The 24,313-nt window shown below is 35.6% G+C and overlaps 1 protein-coding gene across 1 annotated transcript in view; it reads left to right on the top strand.

The window, feature by feature from the left end:
* Positions 1 to 256: 256 nt before the first annotated feature.
* GFM1 (G elongation factor mitochondrial 1) overlaps positions 257 to 24,313 on the top strand; it is a 49,041-nt gene continuing 24,984 nt past the window's right edge. Inside the window, exons 1-13 of the mRNA XM_012739761.3 lie at positions 257 to 480; positions 845 to 997; positions 2,665 to 2,797; positions 3,253 to 3,457; positions 5,872 to 5,988; positions 9,218 to 9,368; positions 13,811 to 13,968; positions 14,563 to 14,647; positions 18,034 to 18,171; positions 19,699 to 19,800; positions 21,444 to 21,500; positions 23,286 to 23,423; positions 24,225 to 24,307. Of these exons, the coding sequence (XP_012595215.1) occupies positions 391 to 480; positions 845 to 997; positions 2,665 to 2,797; positions 3,253 to 3,457; positions 5,872 to 5,988; positions 9,218 to 9,368; positions 13,811 to 13,968; positions 14,563 to 14,647; positions 18,034 to 18,171; positions 19,699 to 19,800; positions 21,444 to 21,500; positions 23,286 to 23,423; positions 24,225 to 24,307 (1,610 nt within the window). The 5' untranslated portion in view covers positions 257 to 390. The remainder of the gene's footprint in view (positions 481 to 844; positions 998 to 2,664; positions 2,798 to 3,252; positions 3,458 to 5,871; positions 5,989 to 9,217; positions 9,369 to 13,810; positions 13,969 to 14,562; positions 14,648 to 18,033; positions 18,172 to 19,698; positions 19,801 to 21,443; positions 21,501 to 23,285; positions 23,424 to 24,224; positions 24,308 to 24,313) is intronic.

Raw genomic sequence — 24,313 nt, 5'->3', positions numbered from 1 at the left:
TGCTATATAGGTCAAACAACCATGTTAACAACCATGCATCTTTAAATAGAGATAATGTTCAAAAGTAAAAAAGACAAAACACCAAAGAACCCCTTCCACGCCCACACAGCATTGCCAACTTACTGGGAGCAAACACTTAATTAGCTCCACAAGGCGATTGCACTTTCTCTTCCGCGCCGGCAGATGGCGCACAGGCAGCGGAGGCACTCCTCCGCGCTTTGCTGCCGAAGTTCCTCTCCTTTTTCCTTCCGCACTTCTCCCTCGTGTCCTTTGCCCCGGAAATGCTCCTCCCGCACAGGCTGCGGCGTGACCTGGAACGCTCCTGGCTTGTGCGCCGAAGGCTGACAAGACCCGGAGCTGCGGGAATTTCAAGACTGTTCTGCTCTTGCCATGAGGCTGCTGGGAGCCGCTGCCGCCGCGGCTCTGCGGCCCAGGCCGCTGCCTCAGGTCCCTGTAGCCCTAGGCTGGCAGGGGAAGCAGGTACTGGTGCCGGCGAGGCCGAATCAGGGACTGTTCCCGGGACCTTGCAGTCTCTTCAGGGCCATGAGGGCAGTGACATTCCGTCCCTCCCCGAGACCTCCTGACTGACAGCTCCGAATACGAGCGGCCGTGCCTCAGTGCTGAAAAGCCCTTTGGTACCTACAAATCAGTGGTTATTCTTGAGCATCGTCTCGGTGCCCTAGGAAGTTGGACGGGCCCCCGAGTAGTGGTTAATTAAGCCTCTTATTGATGGGTACCTTAAGGAGGAGATTCCTTGAAGGAAAGATGTCCACCATACAAATTTTTTCTGTTGTTATCAAAAGTTATAAAAAGTGCATTGAATTGAGCTCTTTTATTTTTTCAGGTTAATTGGAAGTCCTGCCGATTGTGTTCATCAGGGGTAATTCCTAATGAAAAAATACGAAATATTGGAATCTCAGCTCACATTGATTCTGGGAAAACTACATTAACAGAACGAGTCCTTTACTACACTGGCAGAATTGCAAAGATGCATGAGGTATGTGGTTCATGCTTGATTGTAAATTAAATAGAGCTTGATTTTAATTGTTTTGTAGTTAGGATTTAATAAACTTTACAAAACCTGAAAAGTTAGAACAGTGGTAACAGTGGATCTTTAACCAAAGTCACATGCACAAAAGGGATACCTCAAGTTGGCTTGAAATGTTCTGAGTGATATATCTAGATGCCATCACCATGACTGTCCTGAGCAGAGTGTCATTTAAGAATGTTAAATCAATATGATGTACCCTTAAGCAGCCATTAAAATGGTTTTGGCATAATTTTCAATGATACGGAGAAGTGCTTATAATGTTAAGTGGAAAAATGGGCTTAAAATGATATGCAGTATGAGCATCATGATTTAAAAAATATATCAGAAAAAAACTGTTTAAAAAAGTCTTGAAACTCCTGAAGACATTATTATATATTGACTAACTAAACTCTCCAATTTATAGTATTTCTTCAGGAAAGGTTTTCTTGTTAAATCATATACTTTAAAAGCTGAATCCTTTTTACCTAGGCATCAGATTCATGTGCATCAGAGCTGGAAAAAATCTGGTCTCTGAATGTCTGCTCATGGACTAACACAAGACTGGTGGGCAGGAACAATATAGAGGGTGTGAGGGTGGTTCTAAGACCAGAGTGATTGTTCTACTATAACAGTTACTGAGGACAGTGGTGAAAAAAGGGTTTGACATTTATTTTAGGGCAAAACCTGTACAGATGCTCTTTGATTTATGATGGGGTTGTATACAATAAACAATGTGTATATAATATATATGTACTTATATGCAATAAACTTATTGTAAATCAAAAATAAGCTGGGTGTGGTGGTTCACGCCTGTAATCCTAGCACTCTTGTAGGCCTACGAAGGAGGAAAGCTTGAGTTTAGGAGTTCAGGATCAGCTTGAGCAGGAGCAAGACGCTGTCTCTACTAAAAATAGAAAAATAAGCTGTGTACAGTGGCACAGGCCTATAGTCCCAGCTACTCCAGAAGTTGAGGCAGGAGGATTGCTTGAGCCCAGGAGTTTGAGGTTGCAGAAAGCTATCATGATGCACTCTAGCTAGGGCAACAGATCACTACTATGTCTCAAAAAAACAAAAAAACCCAAAACAAAAAACAAGTTAAGGTGAAAATCTATTTAATATACCTAACCTACCAAACATCATCTTAGCCTACTCTAAGGCTTAGCCTACATCTAACTTAGCCTACTAAGCTTAGCCCTACTCTAAGCCTAGAGTACTCATCAGCTTAGCCTACTCTAACTTGAATGTGCTCAGAACATTTACATTAGCCTACAGTTGGTCAAAATCATCTAACAAAAGGCCTATTTTATAGTAAAGTGTTGAATATCTCATGTAATTTATTGAGTGCTGTACTGAAAGTGAAAAACAGAATGATTGATGGATACTTGAAGTATGATTTTTCACTGAATGCATATTGCTTTTATACCATGGTAAAGTTGAAAAACCATTAAGTTGAACCACTGTAAGTCAGGGGACCATCTGTCATCAGTTGTCTACTTTATGAGGTAATATGGCTTAACACTTAGGCTTATGTGAAAATTGCATAAGTTAACTAGTTGTGTTCTGGTTCCATTTCAGTAAATACTTCTTTTTCGAATCAGGGACAGAGAAATCTGAATTGCTGTGCTTCTGTTTAGGTGAAAGGTAAAGATGGAGTTGGTGCTGTTATGGATTCCATGGAACTAGAAAGACAAAGAGGAATCACTATTCAGTCAGCAGCCACTTATACTATGTGGAAAGATGTCAATATCAACATTATAGATACTCCTGGTGAGTTGGGTTCTTGATTTTATTACACCTTCTTTTGACAAAAGCACATTTAGTTCTTTGTTTTACTGTATGACCCAATTAATTTTTGAGTATCAAATAAATACTTAAAAGTATAACACTGAATTCCTATCAGAGAAGACTGACTTGGGACTCCAAGCACTTTATTCTTACATGGTTTCCTTTAAAAATAGTGCAAATAAGTTGTGAGCAGGAAGGTTCTTGTCTTTTACATATTCCAGATGATTCCAAAGGTGCCTGTGCCCTAGCACCTTCTTGAAGTGATCTTGTTGGGCCCTGGACCTTATGGTAGGTGAATGGTATTGGTGAGCTCAGTAATCTACATTTTAATTAGAAGATGTATGTAATGAGCAGAGATACAAAAACTTTTAATAAAGCATATATTAAAAATTCAGACTGCTCTTTAAGACCCTCCCATGCTTCTTTGTCTCATTTAGGGCATGTGGACTTCACAATAGAAGTTGAAAGGGCCCTGCGAGTGTTGGATGGTGCAGTCCTTGTTCTCTGTGCTGTTGGAGGGGTGCAGTGCCAGACCATGACTGTTAATCGTCAGATGAAGCGCTACAATGTTCCATTTCTAACTTTCATTAACAAATTGGACCGAATGGGCTCCAACCCTGCGAGAGCCCTGCAGCAAATGAGGTACAGAGCTTTAGACAGAACAGAGAAGGTGTGATCTGGACAGCAAACCTTATATCCAGAAGGTTGATAATTCAGTGTCTTTAAGCTTTATCCTTACATTTTTTCTTTTTTAAACTTTATTTATGTGAATAAAATAAATAAATGGGGCCGGGTGTGGTGGCTCACGCTTGTAATCTTAGCACTCTGGGAGGCCGAGGCGGGCGGATTGCTCAAGGTCAGGAGTTCGAAACTAGCCTGAACAAGAGTGAGACCCCGTCTCTACTATAAATAGAAAGAAATTAATTGGCCAACTAATATATATAGAAAAAATTAGCCGGGCATGGTGGCGCATGCCTGTAGTCCCAGCTACTCGGGAGGCTGAGGCAGGAGGATTGCTTGAGCCCAGGAGTTTGAGGTTGCTGTGAGCTAGGCTGACGCCACGGCACTCACTCTAGCCTGGGCAACAGAGTGAGACTCTGTCTCCAAAAAAAAAATAAATAAATAAATAAATGGAACACTGAGTTCAGTAGTTTGGTTTGTGGTATGATTTCATCAACTATCTTATCTGTAAAATGGGGACATAATGGCTTAAATTCTAGTGAGGTTGAAGATGAATTCAGAATATATACTGTTTTGATATAATTAAAAAAGTTATAATCTATAGATTCTAAAAATACTTTGTATTTTATTTAGATAAACCTAAAGGATCTTCTTAGGTTTTAACCTCTATTTGAGGGATTTTAATTAATGTTTTTAGGTAGTATGCCATAGAGATGAAATTCTCTTGCTTTCACATGGTAGTATATTTACTAGGACCAGAGTAACACTTCCTTTCTGTACCAGATAATATTTTACATTTTGCACAATACTATATATTTCACATAGCCTTTAAAAAGAGTCAGCATTTTACATTGTACCTTTTGTAGGTATGCAAATGTAGCTGTAGAGTTAATACTCAGGTTTCACATGACAAAGCTGATGAATATAGGTGGCAGAGTTTGTGGTGGTGCATAAGCTAAGAGTGATGTGTCTCATGACAAAATCTGATAGAATTGATGTATTTGAGAATATGAAAGTGAAATTTTTCATTTTTGAGCATTTAATATTTTCTTAGTAAAACTAAGTGTTTTCACTTTTAGTCCTTATTACTCATGCTTGGCAATAGATGGACTCATTTCACCAAATCTTTTTCTGAATTCCAAGAAAATTTTAACAATTTTATTTATTCTAAAAATTTTAATTTTTCTTTTTTATTGTAGAGACAGGGTCTTGCTTTGTTGCTCAGGCTGGTCTTGAACTCCTGGGCTCATGTAATCCTCCTGCCTTGGCCTCCCAACGTTCTGGGATTATAGAAGTGAGCCACTGCACTTGGCCTCTTTTAGCATTTATTTGGTTATTTTGATTCTTTCTTTTCTCCACTCCCATGTATTTGTTTTCTCAGTTTGTAACTCCCATTAAACAGGTTTTGGAACTTCTGGATCTAGCCTTCATCTCTTAACTTTTCTATCATAGTTTCATACTTTATGTCTCCTCATTTTGCACAGGGTTATGAGAGAATTCTTGAGGCTAATCTTCCAACTCACTAATTTGATATTCATTTGTGTCCCTTTTGTTATTTAGTCTGTATTTTATATAAAGAAATTTGTTAGCAATTATGTAGTTAATTTTCATAAACTTTCTCTTTTATTGCAATATCTCTATTAATAGAAGTAATTACTTTTCAGATCTTTACATTTTATTTTCTTTTGTATAGTAACTCTCTTCTTAGAGGTTAGTAGTATTTCTTGTGTTCACATTTCTCTTACAAGCTATTGGTTTTCTTCAAATATTTGGTGATTTGTAGATCTCTATCCATAGATACAGGTAGGGGTCTAGAGTCTAGAATAAACAATGGTAGCTAGAACATATTTCTTCTCCAGTGAGAATTCCTGCCAGTGAGTGCAGTTTTTGTTCAGTGCAGTGTTTGAGCCCGGTTAGGGAGGCAGGCTAATGGTGAGTGTCTGATGTTAACACCCACTATAAGAATTTTGCTATAAGAACTCCCTCTTCAGAAAGCTATACTCAGCTTTGCTATAGTCAGTTGATCTAAGAATGAGAGGTGGGCTTGGCCAGCCCACTACTTTTTAATATCCTGGCCAGGCACCCATTACCTATTCTTCCCTTCTTTTTCTAATCCAGTGTATTCTAGGGATCCGATGAGAAAACACTTATTTTGGAGTTCTTTTTGTTGCCTAAATGGGGTTGTGGCTTCCTGAGCTCCTTGAGTTTTGTTGTCAGTATGTTCCCAACTGCTTTATATCTTCTGGTCTGACCCACTGATAACACCCTTCTCGGTTCTATAACATCTGCTACTGATTTATTTTTATGTTTATTTTGTTATTTCAAAGGAGTTGGGGAGAAGAAAAGAGGTAAACAAGTGTATTTTTATTTTTCAGGTCTAAGCTAAATCATAATGCAGCATTTGCACAGATACCCATTGGGTTGGAGGGTAATTTCGAAGGTGTTATAGATCTCATTGAGGAACGAGCCATCTATTTTGATGGAGACTTTGGGTAAGTGTTAAATATATGCTATTCAAATTTTATATTTTAAAAAGCATCAAAGAGAAGGAAAGGATAGGTTCATTAGACATTGAGTATCTTTTTGAAGTGTGTCTGGAATAATATTCTCTAAGATGATTTTGTTTTAATGCCTTTAATCCTAGTTGTTCCTCATTTTGCTTAGTATTCATTCTAAGAGAGAATATGTTACTTTTTGAGTAATAAATCACATGGCATGTACTGTGTGGTAGAAGGAGGCCTTCAGTTGGGCTGTTAATGTATTATCTCTTTTTCCACTTGTTTATTTATTTGTTTCTTTCTTTCATTCTGCAGACTTTTGTAGAGCAGCTGCTAGGTCCTAGGTATTGTGATAAAAATTGGGAAGAAAATAGGGATCATAAATACTTGCTCAACCTACTTCACAGGATTACATAGATAAAAAGATTAATATATGAAAACAGTTAAAATTGTATAAATGTGGTTTAGGAAATGCAAGAAGCAAATTGGTAGCTTTTTGACATGGTATATGGTCAGTCAACTGTTGAGTGACCTTTGCAGACAAAGTACTATAATTGCCCAGTGGTTATCAAACCGTAGATTTCATAAAAATCACCTGGAAAGCTTGTTAAAACACATATTTCTGGGTCTACCTCCAGGGATTCTGATTCAGTTGATCTAGGGCAGGGCCTGTAGTTTGCATTTCTGATAAGTTCCCGGGTTGTGCTGATGTTGCAAAGTCTGCAGACCACACTTTAAGTGACACTAATCTGGACAATGTGGGGAGTCACAGATGACTCTTTGTTCTCAGGAGTAACCCCTGTAGCCTGGTAATTTGTCCACAGGCACTTCCTGAGGGGTTTCCTTCTTCAGGGGATTGGGATTGCAGGTCTGGCTGATGGGTGAATGGCATTGTGATCAGTGAACTGTAGAATTGGTGCTCATCATCTATCTTGTAGCAGGAAAAGGATGGAGGCTGTCCATTGGATAAGGTGTTTCTCTCATGTTTTGTGTGACAACTAAGTAATGATAACAGAGCTTATCTACCACTCCCTAGAATGTAAGGCCCAAGAGGGCAGGGTTGTTTTTTGCTTTATTCACTGCTATGTCCCAGCCCCTAGAACTGCCTGGTATGTAATAGGGATTCAAAAAATATTTGTAAATTAGTGACTAAATTCACTTTCCCAGAATTACTGGAGCATATATTTTTGTTGTCTAAACTAGAGGCCCTTAAACTTTGCAGAACCATGAATGGAGCTCAATGTACATACCTCCTTCCCTAGCCCTAGACCACTGGGCATGTATATTTGGAAAGGACTCCACAGATGATTCTGACACAAAGGCTAAGACCCAGGGACCTTAACCAGGATGGATGAAATCTGAAGGCTGTGAAGAGCATTCTTTAGGATATTAAGAGTTTTTTTCTGACTCTTTGGAATTGGCTTCTTTTGCCTTTTTTAAATTTAGGAGTATGTTTTCTGAAAAGCTTATTATTTTTTGACATGAATTTCCATTTTTTTTTTTTTTTTTTTGAGACAGAGTCTCGCTTTGTTGCCCAGGCTAGAGTGAGTGCCGTGGCGTCAGCCTAGCTCACAGCAACCTCAAACTCCTGGGCTCGAGCGATCCTTCTGCCTCAGCCTCCCGAGTAGCTGGGACTACAGGCATGAGCCACCATGCCCGGCTAATTTTTTATATATATATCAGTTGGCCAATTAATTTCTTTCTATTTATAGTAGAGACGGGGTCTCGCTCTTGCTCAGGCTGGTTTTGAACTCCTGACCTTGAGCAATCCGCCCGCCTGGGCCTCCCAAGAGCTAGGATTACAGGCGTGAGCCACCGCGCCCGGCCTGAATTTCCATTTTTAAAGAAATACTTTGAAAAACTTTTAGATGATATCAAGTATCTCCATTTCCATTTCTCTCTTGTGTATATTTTATTTAGTCCCTAGAGAAGTGGAGGACTGGTGTCAGGGTTGAAGAGCCTGTCGTATTTAGTTACTTTTTTTTAAATTACAAATTGTATATTTTGTGTTAAAAATTGTAGGATTGGGTTTGTTATTAATGGAAGGGAATAGAGTAAGGTGTCTAATCATCCTTATTAGAGACTATGATGTTTTGATTAATAAGTTATAGCTAATAGAATTTTCAAGAGCTCAGAAGGGCCTCAGTCAGGTTGGCTTTGAATCTTAGCTGTTCTATTTATTAGTAGTACAACCTTGGGCAGGTTACTTTGCCTGTTTAAGTTAGTTTCCTGATCTGAAAATGTAGGTATTATAATAGAAGCTATTTAATGCGATGTAAAGATTAAATAAATAACTCGTCAAGTATTTAGTTTAGTGCTTGCTATAAGTATTCAATAAATGGATGCTCTTATTACTTTGTATGCTTGCCAATTTTCAAATAATTAGAATATAGTAAGGATAATCCTATACACTGAAAAGAATTTTAAATCTTGATTTAGTTGACACTGTAACGTTGTTTTGAACTTATGAATATATTTCAGTGTATACAGAATAAGGATAAACTAGTTTATAGTAAATGGGGAAGAATTTGGTATTACATTTACTGTTATCTTCTATAAACCTGATAGGCAGAAAAATAGAATGTAATATCTTACAAAACTGAGAATTATTTTCTAATTTTAGTGGACTGTTTTGAATCTTGGCTCTTCCATTTATTAGTAATACAACCTTGAGTAAGCTACTTTGCCTGTTTAAGTATTTTTGCCCACTATTCTGTCTACATTTTATTTCATTTTTATTTTTATTTCTTTTTAGAGATGAAGTCTCACACTGTTACCTAGGCTGGAGTGCAATGGCATGATCACAGCTCACTGAACCTTGAGCTCCTCGGCTCCAGTGATCCTCCCACCTCAGCCTCCCATGTAGGCTGGGATCACAGGCATGCACCACCATGCCTGGCTATTAATAATCTTTAAAAAAGTTTTTTTTTATTTTTATAGAGACAAGGTCTCACCATTTTGACCAGGCTGGTCTCAAGCTCCTGGCCTCAAGCTCTACTCTCACCTCAGCTTCCCAAAGTGCTGGGATTACAGGCATGAGTTATGGAGCCTGACATGCATTTTAAAGAGATATATTAGCTACTTGCCATTTGAATACAAATGCATCAGAGCTCTTTCTTACCAAAAAAAAAAAAAATTCAGCCATTAGTCATATCTTTTTCATTGGTGCTTTTATATGTCTAATTGAATGTCCTTTACAGTACCAAAATGTTTCTTTTCTTAGTCAAATTGTTCGATATGGTGAAATTCCAGCTGAATTGAGAGCAATGGCAGCTGACCATCGGCAGGAACTAATTGAATGTGTTGCCAATTCAGATGAGCAGCTTGGTGAGATGTTCTTAGAAGAAAAAATCCCCTCAATTTCTGATTTAAAGGTAAGTGCTCCCGAAATAAGTCTTATATTAACAGGAAAAAAAGAGTTGTTTGTAGTAATGAGAGCACTCAATTTTTTTTGCTAAAACAAAGATACTTAAACAGTCAACCTCTTGGGTATATCCTTATTAAAAAGTAAAAAGATAAATATAGAAAACAATAATAAGGCAGGTTAAGAGAAGAGGTTGCTAAATGTTTGCAGACTAAATATTGGTTCTTACACTGTTGTAATGTTTGGAAACATTGCATAAAGCCCTATAGAATCCTTCACTTGATCCTTCAACTATTTAAAAATAAAGGGAAGATCGCTGTCCAAGACTGATAATCATTTTTTGAATAGACATTTCTTGAAGAAGATATAAAAATAGCCAAATAAGCACATGAAAAAATGCTCAGCATTGTTAATTATTAGGTAAAGCAAACCAAAACCACAATGAGGTACCACTTCACACCCATTAGGATGGCTATTATTTAAAAGAAAAACCCCTAAAACAAAAAAAAAAAACCCTAGAGAATAACAAATATTGGTGAGGATACAGAGAAATTAGAACCCTTGTGCACTGCTGGTGAAAATGTAAAAAAGTTCAGCCGCTGTGGAATACTGTGTTATAGTTCCTCAAAAACTTAAATAGCATACCTATATGATTCAGCAATTATCAGCAATTATTCAGCAATTATCTATACCCAAAAGATAGAAGGATCTCAAATAGTTGTATACCAATGTTCATGGTAGCACTATTCACAATGGCCAAAGAGTAGACACAACCTGAATGTCCTTCAGTGGATGAATGGATAAATAAAATGTGTATATGAGGGGACTTCAGAAATATTGTGGAAAAATGGAATTAAGATAAAAATAAAAAATGTAAACTTTATTGCTCAACATAAGCTCTGTCAAGTTTAACACACTTTTGTGATCAATGATACCAGCCATTTAATCCATCCCTAAAGAACTGAAGGTCCTGGAAGAATAACCATGTCAGTGCAATCTTTTTTACATGATTAATTAAAGAAAAATGAGTACTCTTTAAAGATTTTTTTAAGATTAGGAAACAAAAAGAAGTCAACAGTAGGCAAATCAGGACTGTAAGGTGGATGCCTAATGATTTCCCACTGAAACTCTCACAAAATTGCCCTAATTTGTTGAGAGAAGTGAGCAGGAGCATTGTCGTGATGGAGAATGGCTCTCTGGTGAAGCTTTCCTGTGAGTTTTTCTGCCAAGGCTTTACCTAACTTACTCAAAGCACTCTCATGATAAGCAGATGGTATTGTTCTTTGGCCTTCCAGAAAGTCAATAAGCAAAATGCCCTGTGCATCTCAAAAAACTGTTGCCATTACCTTTCCACTTCACAGGTCTGCTTTTGCTTTTGCTTGACCACTTCCACGTCTTGGTAGACATTGCTTTGGTTGTGCTTTGTCTTCAGGATCATAGTGGTAAAGCCATGTTTCATCTCACATTTTCAAAGAAATGCTTCAGGATCTTGATCCCACTTGTTTAAAATTTCCATTATAAGTTCTGCTCTGATTTTGGCACCCATCGAGTGGAAAGTTTGCCTAACTTTAATTTTTCAGTCAGAATTGTGTAAGGCAGAGATATCTATGGTGTTGGCTACTGTTTGTTCTGTTTATCGTGCCTCTTCAGTTAGGGCATGAACAAAATGAGTTTTTTTCCTCGAAATATTAATACAAATAGTCCATTGCTGTGAGCTTCATCTTCAACATCATCTCATCTTCTTAAAATAAATTATCCATTTGTAAACTGCTGATTTCTTTGGGGCATTGTCCCCAAAAAACTTTTTGTTTGATTTCACTGTTCTTCCACTCAGGCTTCACCATAAACTTGATGTTCATTCTTCAATTTTAGCAGAATTCATATTGCTCTGATGGGGCTCTTTTCTTAGTGCCTCAGACTAGATCCTGTTCAGCCATGTTATAACAAGTTAATATGAATTTATTTTGCTGGAATAAATTTTGAGATCCATACATAGCTTTTTTTTTTTTTGAGACAGAGTCTCACTTTGTTGCCCAGGCTAGAGTGAGTGCCATGTAATAGCCTGGCTCACAGCAACCTCAATCTCCGGGGCTCAGCGATCCTACTGCCTCAGCCTCCCGAGTAGCTGGGACTACAGGCATGCGCCACCATGCCTAGCTAATTTTTTTTGTATATATACTTTTAGTTGGTCAATTAATTTATTTCTATTTTTGGTAGAGATGGGGTCTCGCTCAGGCTGGTTTTGAACTCTTGACCTTGAGCAATCCGCCCGCCTCGGCCTCCCAAAGTGCTAGGATTACAGGCGTGAGCCACTGTGCCCGGCCATACATAGCTTTTTCATAACACTTTTTGAAGACCCCATTTTACATATGTATGTACATATAATAAACTGGGACCATATCTTGTAACTTGAATCCTTCGGCAATCACAAAGGCCTTAGCACGTCAGCTTCCTGATGAGTAGGGAACACCATGTAGGAAGAGGTATAGGTCAGGCCCTAAAGTCAAGCATTTATGTATCCTGGGAAGCACATTAGATAGGTTTTTAATCCACTAAAGGCAGTGAGTGTGTCAAGGCTGTCGAAGAACACTCCTGGGTTCAGTGACATTCGTTAGGAGAACTCCCAGGACTCAGCACATAGTCATACGTATGGCTGTGGTTTCATACAGTGAAAGGGTATACAAAGGGAAAAGATATTTGAGGTGAAGTCCAGAGGAAACCATGTGTAAGCTTCCCAGAATTCTCTCCCAGTAAAGTCATGCAGGACTGCTTAATTCTTCCAGCAAGGAGTTGTGACAGCACTTACGAAATGTCATCTACCAAAGAAGCTCATTAGAGACTCAGTGCCAAGGTTTTTACTGGGGTCTGGTCACATAGATAACCCTCTTCCTAGCATGTACCCAAATTCCAGACTCCCAGACGAAAGCAAGTGTTTGGCATATACTGCATTGTTTGTACAAACAGCATAGATAGAGCAGACTATTTTTATCAGTTCTGGGAATGGTGGGTATCCTTCTGAAATCCAAGTTCCTAGACATCAGCCAAAGGCCAACCTTGCAAGCAGACCTTTCTAAGGAAAATTTCAGTCCTGCTGTATTTAATTTTTTCTGCACAGGGTACATGGGTATACTTTAGGTTCCATATTATGGTTGGATGTATTATTAGGGGCAGTGGAAAGGCAATAACTTTCAAGTATGAAAGTGATTTTTACAAAAAACAGGGAAATTTCAGAAAACTAATGTTGTTAGGATGGTATAGTTTTAATTTCTCATTTTTTTCTATTTATCTACCACCCTTATGTGTTTCTCTGTTCTATAGATATAAAGTAAGTGTAGTAAGATTTCTGTGTCTTAACTTGTATATTAGGGAGAAGTGGAAGGTCAAATATGTGATGAAGTGGCTTATGGTAGCCTAAGCGATTAGTGATCTAGCCATTTCTGGGTCCTAGCAACAGCAAAAAGCAAGTTTTTAAGGTGGTTTCAAACAGTAATTGCTTACTTCCCATGTATATTTTTCCCTTTTTGTACATACACCCCCTTTTTCATCTTCAACTGTTATCCTACTTTTCATTGTGGTGATGTTTAGAAGTTGTAGCTATAAATATTTTTGCTTTAAGCTTTTTGGGTAACTAGTTTCCTGTTTTTTCATGAGGACTGAGAAATAATTGTATGCTTCCTTTTCATATATCTGCAGTGACAGGTTGTGGCCACAGCACTATTTTTGGCCTCTTCCAGCTGCTAGAGCTAAAGCTCCACTGTGCATTCTCTGAGGCCTGCTCAGCCAGCACAACACATTGATGGAGCTTGCACTAAGGGTTGAACCTAGAGATTGTTATTTTAGAACCTGTTACTATCATGACCCTTACTTCATGATTGATATGTACAGTTTGGATTCCTATTGTGTATGTTCTTTAAGAAAAAATTAATGTTTTTAAATAAAGAATACATTCATATGGTTTAAACATTTAAAAGTCATACAATAGTGTGCAGTAAAAATCCTCCTATCCTTTTTCTGCTCTCTCCCTGAAAACAGATTACCAGTTAATAGCTTCTGGTGTATCTTTTCAGAGATTTTTGTTTTTGCATATATATTGCTTTTTCCTCTATTTTACACAATTGGTAGCATACTGTTTGCACTGTTCTACATGTGCATCTATTTTCTATGTGCTTTTTTTTTTTTTTTTTTTTGCCAAATTGAAAATTAGTGAGAATTCACTGATTCCAAGAGTGTTGAAAGCAGTTGTACAGTAAGTCATTTCCTATCCCTGAGAAGGGAAGTGATTTTTTTTTCTTTTTTCCTTGTATTTTTATTGGGGGCTTGATTTTTAGTCTCCACGACAGCCAGCACTCCAAAGGGTATCAGTTCATTTTATTCATTTGTTGGTTTGTAATTGTCCTGAAGCACAAAATATAATTTTAACATTAACTGTCATTAAATTTTTTTCTTTTGTAGCTTGCAATCCGAAGAGCTACTCTAAATAGGTCATTTACTCCTGTTTTTTTGGGAAGTGCCTTGAAGAACAAAGGAGTTCAGCCTCTCTTAGATGCTGTTTTAGAGTATCTCCCAAATCCGTCTGAAGTCCAGAATTATGCTATTCTCAATGAGGAGGAGTAAGTCTTGGAAACTGAATCTTAGTTATGTGGAAATACTTTAACACTTATGCACTATGAAGAAATTTAAGGATGGTTCTTCTAGTTATGTTTGTGATCGTCTTTTCATAATTTATACAAGTTAATCACCATTTTTATGTTTGTAACCATGTTAACATACACAAAATATTTATTATACCAGTTCCCATATCATATTCTGATTGTGAGTTAGAAGTATGATTTGTTTTACTATCTCTCAAGGTTATGTCATTAGAAAACTTTCTTGTTTGGGACCAGCGGTTTTCAGTCATACTATTTTTAAAAAGCTGCAAGAAACAAACTTTCTTAAAAGCTCTCCTTGATTATTTTTCTTTTCTTTCCCTGTCAGACCATTTCTACATTTTTTTAGTCTACTCTGGTCCTGTCACTAGGCAGTAATTAAGTCCTAACAACTTAATTATTGATCTCTTTCAGTGAGATTTTACTTATGTGTGAGGCCAGAAATGTTTAATACATAGGTGCTTTTTCTAAGATAATACTCTTTGATGAAACAAATTGATATAAAAGAAATATCAAATATTACATCTTATAGATTTATATTTCTTTTATTTTAAGAGACTCAAAAGAGAAAACCAAAATCTTAATGAACTCTAAAAGAGATAATTCCCACCCATTTGTAGGCCTGGCTTTTAAACTGGAGGTAAGTTCTTTCCAATATATTTAACTGCTATCTGTAGAAAATTTTCTTTTAGGCTTTTATTCCTATTATAGAATGACTTTGTGAACCTTATGAAAGACTTGGAAAATAGGAAAAGTAGAAAGTACTGATAAAGAAATTCCAAAGTTCTAACAATCAGATATTCTTTTCTAACATTAAGATAGTTCTTTGTTATTAAGTACATTTCTTTCTAGTTTTAAAGTATAAAGTTTTGTTGTGGTTTTAAAGTATAAATTGTTACATAAATCACTCTGCCTGTGTTCTTTTTGTTTAACATTACAGTAGATATGGTCCATGTTTCTATAAACAGTTTAAACATCTTAAATGATAGCATAATATTCTATCAAGTAGATACACCAAAATTTGCTTAAAATTTTCTAATTGTTAGACATTTATGTTATTTTCAGGTTTTCACTGTTATAAATGACATTGTATCTACTTCTATAAATTTGTCCTAAGGAACTAATTAAAGGTATTGAATTAATGTTAGCTTCAGTTCTTATTTTTGCTTATAAAATTGAAATCTTATAAACAATTGAAAATGCCTTGAAATTACAGTTTGATTAAATACAATGAGGTACATTCTTACAGTGGAACATTATTCAGGCTTTAAAAATTATATTGAGATGCCTATTTTTTGACATGGAAATATGTGATTTTTAAAAAATAAACATACTATTATTTTAGAATGGTTTACAGAAAATTTATGAAGATAGTACAGAGAATTCCTGTATATCCTGCAGTTTCCTCTATTGGTAATATCCATCGTCACAACTAGTGGACCTATACTGTTTTATTATTAACTAAAATTCATACTTTGAGTTTCCTTAGTTTTTGTGTATGTCCTCTTTCTGTCTTAGTGTGACTTTACAATTAGTCATTATGTCTCCTTGGGCTCCTCTAAACTTTTAATAGTTTCTCAGACTGATCTTTATTTCTCATGATCTTGACGTTTTTGAGAAGTATTGGTCAAGTATTTTATAGAATGTCCCTCAATTTGGGTTTATCTGATGTTTTTCTCAAGATTATATTGGGGTCATGTGTTTTTAGGATGATTGCAGAGTTTGGAAAGCATCATGCTTATCATATCAAAGGTACAGACCATCACCATGTCTTATCACTGTTAATGTTAACTTTGATCACCTGGCTGAGGTAGTATTTTTCAGATTTCTCTGATGTAAAGTTACTGTACGCTTCCCCCCCTTTCATACTGTAGTTTTCATAAGGAAGTCACTATGCTCACCCCACACTTTAAGGGATGGGGAATTGTGTTCCACATAATCTACATAAATTATTTGGAATTCTTCTGTATGGGAAATTTGTCTTTTCTCCTCCATTTATTTATTTACTCAGTCAACCATTTATTTATATCATTATGGACTCAAAGATATTTATTTTATACTTTGAGTTATAATCCAGTAGCATATTATTTATTTGGTTGTTCAGATTGGCCAGGTTTGGCCATTGGGAGCTCTTTAAGTTGGCTTCTATGTCTTTTTGACATTTTCTAATATTTTGCTTTTTTGAATACTTCCATACTTTCTGGCACTATAAGATGCTGCAGGCTTATCTTGTATATTCGGTGCACCAGCCCTAGAATCAGCTATTTGTTCAAGTAGCCTTGGTTTATTTTTATGGAGGAAGGTATTATAAACCAAGATTTGGGCATTGGATATGCTTTTTGTTGGAGTAGTGTTGCTTCTGTCATAATATTTTAAATGGGAAAAATGGTGGACAAATTGGAAGTATTAAGGGTGGTTATTTTGGGGGTAGGATTATATTTTAGGGGCTTTTTCCTACTCAAAACAATTTTTACAATATGCTTATAACATCTAAAATGAAAAAACCTAATTTTAAATTAAAAAATTGAAATAAGATTGTAGTCAAAATCTTTATGCATAAAGCTTTTAAAAATATGTATTTAGGAATATTTTCTTAGTATTCCCAGAATGGAGATGATTAAGTTAAAGGCACAGAATGTTTTAAGGTTTATGATAGCTTATATTGCCAGATTGCTTTCATACTCTTAAAATTAATGTATTAGATTAGGTATTGAATATCAGAATTGAGTATTATTTAAAAATCATTACTGATTTAATAAATGAAAAATAATACTGTAGTATTTCATCCTTCCATAATTCCTAATGACAGAGAACATTTTTCCATATATTTATCATGCAGTTGTATTTCCTCTTTTGTAATTGTACTTTTAATTTTTTTTGTCTTTTTTTTATTAGGGTCAAAGTATTTTACTTGTTTGTACCAGCTTTTCTCTAATAAAGTTGATTTTTTAAAATAATCAGCACTTTAAAATTTATGTAGTAAAATATATTAGTGTTTTTATTTAGTCATTCTTTAATTTTTAACCTTAGCAGCCTTCTTCATTGTATATATTTTGCCAATACTTTTGTTTCTTCTACTTTTTATTATTTTTTTCCTCATCATTAATTCAGTGGAATTTGTTTTGGTGTGTGCTGTAAGGTAGGATCTAAATGTATCTCCTCTGCCTCCACATAGAAAATCAATTATCTAGTTACTATTAATAGTTTATGAACAATCCTATTTGTATTTTTCCATTGATTTGTTATGTCTCCTTTATCTGTTGACAAGTGTTTTTTATACTTTAGATATTTATACTATATGGGCTATTCAGTCTAATTTGTGCTGGTTCTGTACTTTTTTTCAAGCATTTAATATGTTTTTATATCAGGGTTAGTTTCTTCTCATTACTATAGTGTTTGAAAAATTTCTATTTAACCCATTCATTCCTCTGAATACATTTTAAAAGCACTAATCAAATGTTTATAATTTTTTGTTGGGATTTTGATTGCTATTGTATTAAACCTATAAGTTAACATGGTAAGAATTGACAATTGCAAATATATTAATATATTCATTGGTCAGTATTTAGTATGTTCAGTTACTTTACAAAACTCTTATTTGTATAGTATCTAATGGTATTTTTGTTGTCTTTTCAATAATTCTACTTTACTTTTGTTTCATATCTTAGTGTATTAGACTGAACTTATGAGGTAATTTTAGAAGGCAAAAAGATAACTTCTTTATTATGTGAATAGTTTAAAATTTTTTTAGTTAAAATAGTTAAAATTTTTTTTAATAACTTTTATTTCAGAGAAAGCAGAAGTATCTTGGATTGTGATAGCAAAAGAATTGATGAACAACTACCATTTATTTAATTTATCTTACCTATGTTCAAAGCTAGTATTAATATTAAAGTAGTTTATGATATCAAACTGAAACACGTATGTAAGATGGACTACTAAAATTGGAAGAGAATATTTGAAGGTAGTTGTGAAGTTTTCCCTCTTAATTTATGGTTTCTGCCCTTACCCAATCTTGACTTCTAGGCAGGTCGATTTGGACAGTTAACTTATGTCCGCAGTTATCAGGGAGAGTTGAAGAAGGGTGACACCATCTATAACACGAGGTCAAAAAAGAAAGTGCGACTGCAACGGCTGGTTCGCATGCATGCTGACATGATGGAGGCAAGTACAGAATCATTGTGAGATCAGAAAGTCTTCTCAATGTGGGTGAAGTAGATCTACCTTCCAGGTACCCTGAGCCCTACTCAAAAATCACTTCTGGCTGAACATATGTGTTTTCCTAGCTTTTTCCTTTTTACTTAGGTTTGTTATAGCTCTGATCTAGCACTTTGCTATAGGCTAAATTAGCAAATGTTAAGAACTCATTTTATACCATTGGTTGAGTGTCAGCTGTATTTCATCAATGGCCAAAGTTAAGGAAAGAGAATGTTAGTTCCCTAAGACTCAGAACACAAGATTCAGCACTTTCCTCAAGAGCTATCATTACAAAGAGTATAACAGGCATTTAGTACAGTGGAACTATGGTTCTTACGGGTAAGAGAGTAATAAATTAGCACATAATTTCCCACATTTGTTGAATGGATTTACTTTATGAAATATAGCAGGTGTGAAAACCCTGTTTAACTCTAGAACTTTTATTCCTGTTGTAGAATCCACTGAAGGGTCATATTGACACCAGAATCCACCTGAAGATTTAAAACCTCTCAAGGTCTAGTCTGGGAGATAAACTTTGACTTAAGGCTTAAATTCTTGAATTGGCTCTATATCTGCCATAGCCTTCTATAGTCCTTATGATAAGGCTTTGGCAGTAATACCAAGTGCATGAGCTTTTCTCCTACTCCTACCTTTTCTCAGTCCAGTTCTATATTCCTGGAGAAATTTATCAGTCTAAGCAAAATCTTATGAATGTTTTGGTAGCCTTAACTTTTGTCTCTCCTAGAAGATGAATTGGCAGTCTCAAAATTGGACAGCATGCTGTTTTGTGAGATAGGCAGCAGGGGGCAGGCTAGAGGGCTTAGTGATTTTCACAGCTGTTTCATGGGCCAGCAGCTAGGAGACATGAACAGTTGTGTAACCATTAAAGAAAGACAGCTCTCTCAAACCCACAGCTGTTATAAATGAATTGTCAATGTAAAAGAACAAAAACTAGGAAGCTTGGAGGCACTAATGCTTTGTTCTTAGACTTCCTGTGTTTTCTTGACTGCTTGCATCTGTGAGAAATTAAAATTATTTTTAGGACAGTGGACTCCATTCTTCTGCCTTTGTTTTCAGAACAAACTTTGCAGTTTTTCCTGGTATAGCTCTGTCATACACAATCTCATTGTCTAACTGTGGCAGCATATATGGTACATGCTTTTTAATTCCATAGAAATCATTTCAGAACTGTGAAGTACCATGTTTTGTGAGTACTGTAGGTCCTTCAAGGAATGATGTCATAGCTCTGAGTTTTTTATTTAAAGTAAAATCTTACCTGTTGAGATTTGGTTTAAATAAAGACTCTGAGATACGTCTTGGCCTAGTTGATTATTGGTGTTGCATTAGTACTGGCAAATTTATTCTCTGCAGAATTCATGGTAAGAGATTCTGCCATGTTTGTTTGTGTACAATGTATTTATTGTGCAATTACTTTTTAGTTACCATGCCTTTATTTGTATTGCTTGCCAATTTCATTTGGTATTATTTATTTAGGATGTTGAAGAAGTATATGCTGGAGACATCTGTGCGTTGTTTGGCATTGACTGTGCTAGTGGAGATACATTCACAAACAAAGATAATAGTGGCCTTTCTATGGTAAGCCATTTAATTTCAAAGCTATTTATCACTTGAATTTCAAAAGTCTGTGTTTTCATATAGTACATTTAATACTTTAGAAAAATGACCACAAGAGTTTTCATTGATTACCACAGGCATCAAGTTGATTGTGGCTCTTTGAATGTTGGTTGTAGCTTTTTGACTTATCAAATAGATAAGTGCTCTATGTAAGCTAACTTAATCTGGTTTTTCTTAGTAAAATTGTTCCATGATCCTCCAAATTTAGAGTGGAGGAAAAATCTCCAGCAGATAATACCTGAACTGTGTAGCTCTGACTCCTCCACCTGAGATCTGCTTCCCCACTGTGGGTGTCTTTGTATTAATTGTCATCACTACCATCAAGCTAGTTCCATCAGAATGCTACTTCCTCAGTAGCCAGAGAGTAGACCATTCCCTAAATTCCCTAGAGAACCAAAACAGGCTGTAATATTTATACTAGACTTGGCAATAACAGAACATAACCATTCTGTTATGAACGGTAGAAGGCAAGATGCAACTAGACTGTCTGACTTACTGCATTCAGTCCGCCCTTTGGAACTCATAGGTCCCTTTTCATCATTGAGGGATCCTTAGGGAAGAGTGTGCTCAGATAGTTCCTGCCTGTGAATTCCCTTCACTCACCCTCCTTTTGTGTCTGCTCTCCTACATTATGACCATTTGTTCATGAGGGTAGTCTCTCTCCTAAATTCAGTAAAAAAAAGTATGAGTACATGGGGGACAGGTAATTTCCAGTGGTTCATTTTCATAAGTACTGTCCCAACTCTAACAGGTGAGCACTGTAATAGTTCCCTGTATCAAGTGATGAATTCATTTTATAATTTAGTTTTTTTGTATAAAATATTCTTGAATGTCTATGGTTTTACATGTTAATTTAAGGCACTACAAAAAATCATACAGAAATATATACAATTTTTGTTTGGGACCTATATAAGAGGACTTTTCTGTAAGTATTATTGATAATGCCTTCTCTAAATACTTGTCATTAGCAATGTGAAGTGATTGGTGGTTGTAGGAAGTGCTCATTGAGGCTTTGAAGCAAACAGGTCTTGGTTAGGTTCTCACCTTTGCCCTAGACTACCTACTGGGCCTTAACCAAGTTATTTTATCTTCCTTCCAAGCCTTTAGCGACTTTATATGTAAAATAGGGATAATAATACCTGTCTGTCAGAGTTGTGATTGATTAAATGAGCTATCATGGGTATAAAGAATTTGGTGCCTTTTCTCTGTTTCCCTTATCAGTGATTGTGGTATATTTTGATTTAAAAAAGTAACTTATCAGAAGATTGCAAAAGCAAATGTAGCCATTAGACAGTAAGAAAGAAACCCACATCTTAGCATTTGAATTCATTATAATGATTATGTTAAACAGGTAAAGAAATATAAAAATTATTTTATTTTGGGAAGAAGATCATGTACATGGAGACCTTTATTTATTAATCTTATATTAATATACTTGTTTATTTAATGCAAAACAGGCCAAGATATATATTGTCAAACCTAAAGACATTGGCTAGTGTTTGTCTTTTATTCTGTTGTAAAGTAGCACATTAAAAATTAACCCATCTCTGATCCATACAGTACTGTTTTTGAATTCTTCTCTGTTCTTTTAAAAAATATTTTAGGAGTCAATTCATGTTCCTGATCCTGTCATTTCAATAGCAATGAAGCCTTCGAACAAGGTAGGAGTTTGGTTTAAACCTCAGTGTATCACAATAAAGATTTGAGCTTTTTTTCATCTGTCTCCACAATGCATTTGGTATCTTGTGATAACCAGCAGTCTTATGGTTTCTATTTCTTCTTTTGGTATTGAGGACACCTTTTAAAATTTACCAATCTGTTCCTAATAACTCCTCAGTATATTTGAAGAAACTGAAAGTATCAAAATATTCATCAGACTATACTTTATTACAGACTGTATCTACTATTAATATATATCGTTGGCTTCAGAGTGGTAACTGTAACTTCCTGGATTCAGATCGTAAATTATTAGAAAAGACAAAACAAGGGCATTTGTCCTATGTTATAGGAAAACCCTACTGGAAAGTACTTTAGGATGCATAGATTAATAATAGCTATAGATTAATTGCCTCATGGATTATAATGTAGCTCTAGATTATGTGGTAGTTTTTTAAACAAGACTTTTGCTCACTTTCAAATATAATTTGGTTTTTAAAAATAATTTTATATTTTTATAGTTTTATAATTGGGTTTGATCTCATTTAGCTTCTTACAAAGCCCAAATTGCTTGAATAGGTTTTGCATTTGCATTGTTTGCCATTGGAATTAGTCTGTTCTTAAACCATAATTCTTTAGTTCCTAAGTTGCCTTGGGACTACAATCATAACAATCATGTTTATATGGTATGTTGAAATTCACTTATTCGTACATTGAGTGAACATTTTATGATCTCTTATCATCTAGGAACTATCATTTATAGAACATATTCTGACTAATTGTCATCTGGGGATACATCATTAACAGCTGCTACATCTATTCTGAGGAACTGTGAGATTTTCCAGACTCAGGTTGTTGGCAGAATTCAGTTCCTTGTGGTTGTAGTACTGGGGTCCTCATTTCCTTGCTGTTACCTGAGGACTATTTCTAGTTTCTAGAGGCTGCCCACCTTTCTTGGCTTGTGGCCCACTTCCTCCCATCTTCAATGCCAAAAACAGCTAGTTGAGTTTCTTTCATGCTTCAGATACCTCCTGCCTCTTTCATCATTAAATCTCTCTGACCTACCCTTCTGCCTTCCCCTTCCATTTTTAAAGGCCCATGTGATTACATTGGACCCACCCAAATAATTCATGACAATCTCCCCATCTCAAGGTCTGTAACCTTAATTTCATTTGCAAAGTCCTCTTTACCATGTTAGGTAACTTCACAGGTTTGAGGGGATTAGGGCATCTTTGGGAGGTCATTACTGCACTTACCATGTGGAATTACATTTAAAGAGAATAAAGATACGTCATACCATATTCAGGCGGATTGTTTTGAAAGGGACAAGTCTCAATGTTGTTTGCCTTACTGTTGGTCTTAAGGATCCTTCTTGAATCTACAATAGAGTTGGTAAACATGGTGATTCCTTTAATTATGTATATCTATAGGATTTTTAAAATGTAACAGATTCCATGTTCTACTTTTGGGCAGTTTTCCACAAAAGTCTTGGACTCTCTCTTTTTTTTTTTATTTATTTTCTTGAAGCATGGTAAATAGCTTAAGGTCTTGGACTCTTGTTTTCTATCTGGGTATGGAAAGAAAATTCTATTTGGTTAGCTATTCCCTGATTCTTGGCTGTGTGTGGTACCCAAGGCACATTTTTTAAAACAACGTACGGGGTAGAACTAGATGTGGATCATTTTTATTTCTTAACTGCTGATGTATCTGATTCATTCAGTAAAGTTCTTTCAAAATCCCATTGCTTATCATGCTTAGTAGAACATAATGACTTTCTTCTTCTTTTAAAGAATGATCTGGAAAAATTTTCAAAAGGTATTGGCAGGTTTACAAGAGAAGATCCCACATTCAGAGTACACTTTGACCCTGAAAGCAAAGAGACAATTGTGTCTGGCATGGGAGAATTACACCTGGAAATCTATGCTCAGGTAATGAAAAATAAGGAAGTTAAACTGAATTCAATTTATTACTGTCGGCATTTTGTTAAGAGTAAAAGTTAATAATTTTCAATCTAATGGCTGTAAACTAACAGTGGTTCTTTAGGCTTCACTCTGATTTGTATCCAGATAATAGTGTACTGTTCCCTGTACTATGTGTTAAGTATTTTTGGTCTCTAAATCTTTTTATTTGTAAAATGCTGTGGATTCCTAGACTCAAGGCTTAGGGGATTTGCAGCAAGACCATCCATCCATCCCCAGGTCATGGTTGATTGGGTCAAGTAAATCCTGGTCTCAGCCTTAGGGAGACAACCTGCAATTGTCTTCACGCCATTTCTTCTCAATCAGTACTTGAAGATCATTGTAAAATAGATAAAAGAAAGGATGAGTGGGGCCTGTACTTTCCCAGGAAAGGTCTCATATGTATATGAATGAAAACAAAAGATATATGATTAGAAATTATGATGTGATCATATCTTTGAAATTGAGATAGAAAATCTTGCCAATATATTTACATATTATTCCAGTGAATATGTAATACTAAGGAACAAAGTTGAAGTTTTAGTGGATAGATTAATTGTAAATTAATCAGTGTAAATTAGAATTCATTTATATAAAATCTGTAAAAGAATCTTGTATTTAAGTATCATAAATCCTTTTAGGATACTAAAAGGATTTAAGATTTATTATATTTAAATGAATGCTACTAAGGTGTGTAAGATTCTTAAATTTTTTTTCTTTATTTTTTTAAATTTAAATATATGAAAAAATTATCTCCTCTGCTCTTTTTAGAGGATGGAAAAAGAATATGGCTGTCCTTGCATCACAGGAAAGCCAAAAGTTGCCTTTCGAGAGACCATTACTGCCCCTGTCCCGTAAGT

The sequence above is a fragment of the Microcebus murinus genome, chromosome 1, assembly GCF_040939455.1.
Source record: "Microcebus murinus isolate Inina chromosome 1, M.murinus_Inina_mat1.0, whole genome shotgun sequence".
Classification (NCBI taxonomy): domain Eukaryota; kingdom Metazoa; phylum Chordata; class Mammalia; order Primates; family Cheirogaleidae; genus Microcebus; species Microcebus murinus.
This window is presented reverse-complemented; position numbering and strand designations above follow the sequence as displayed.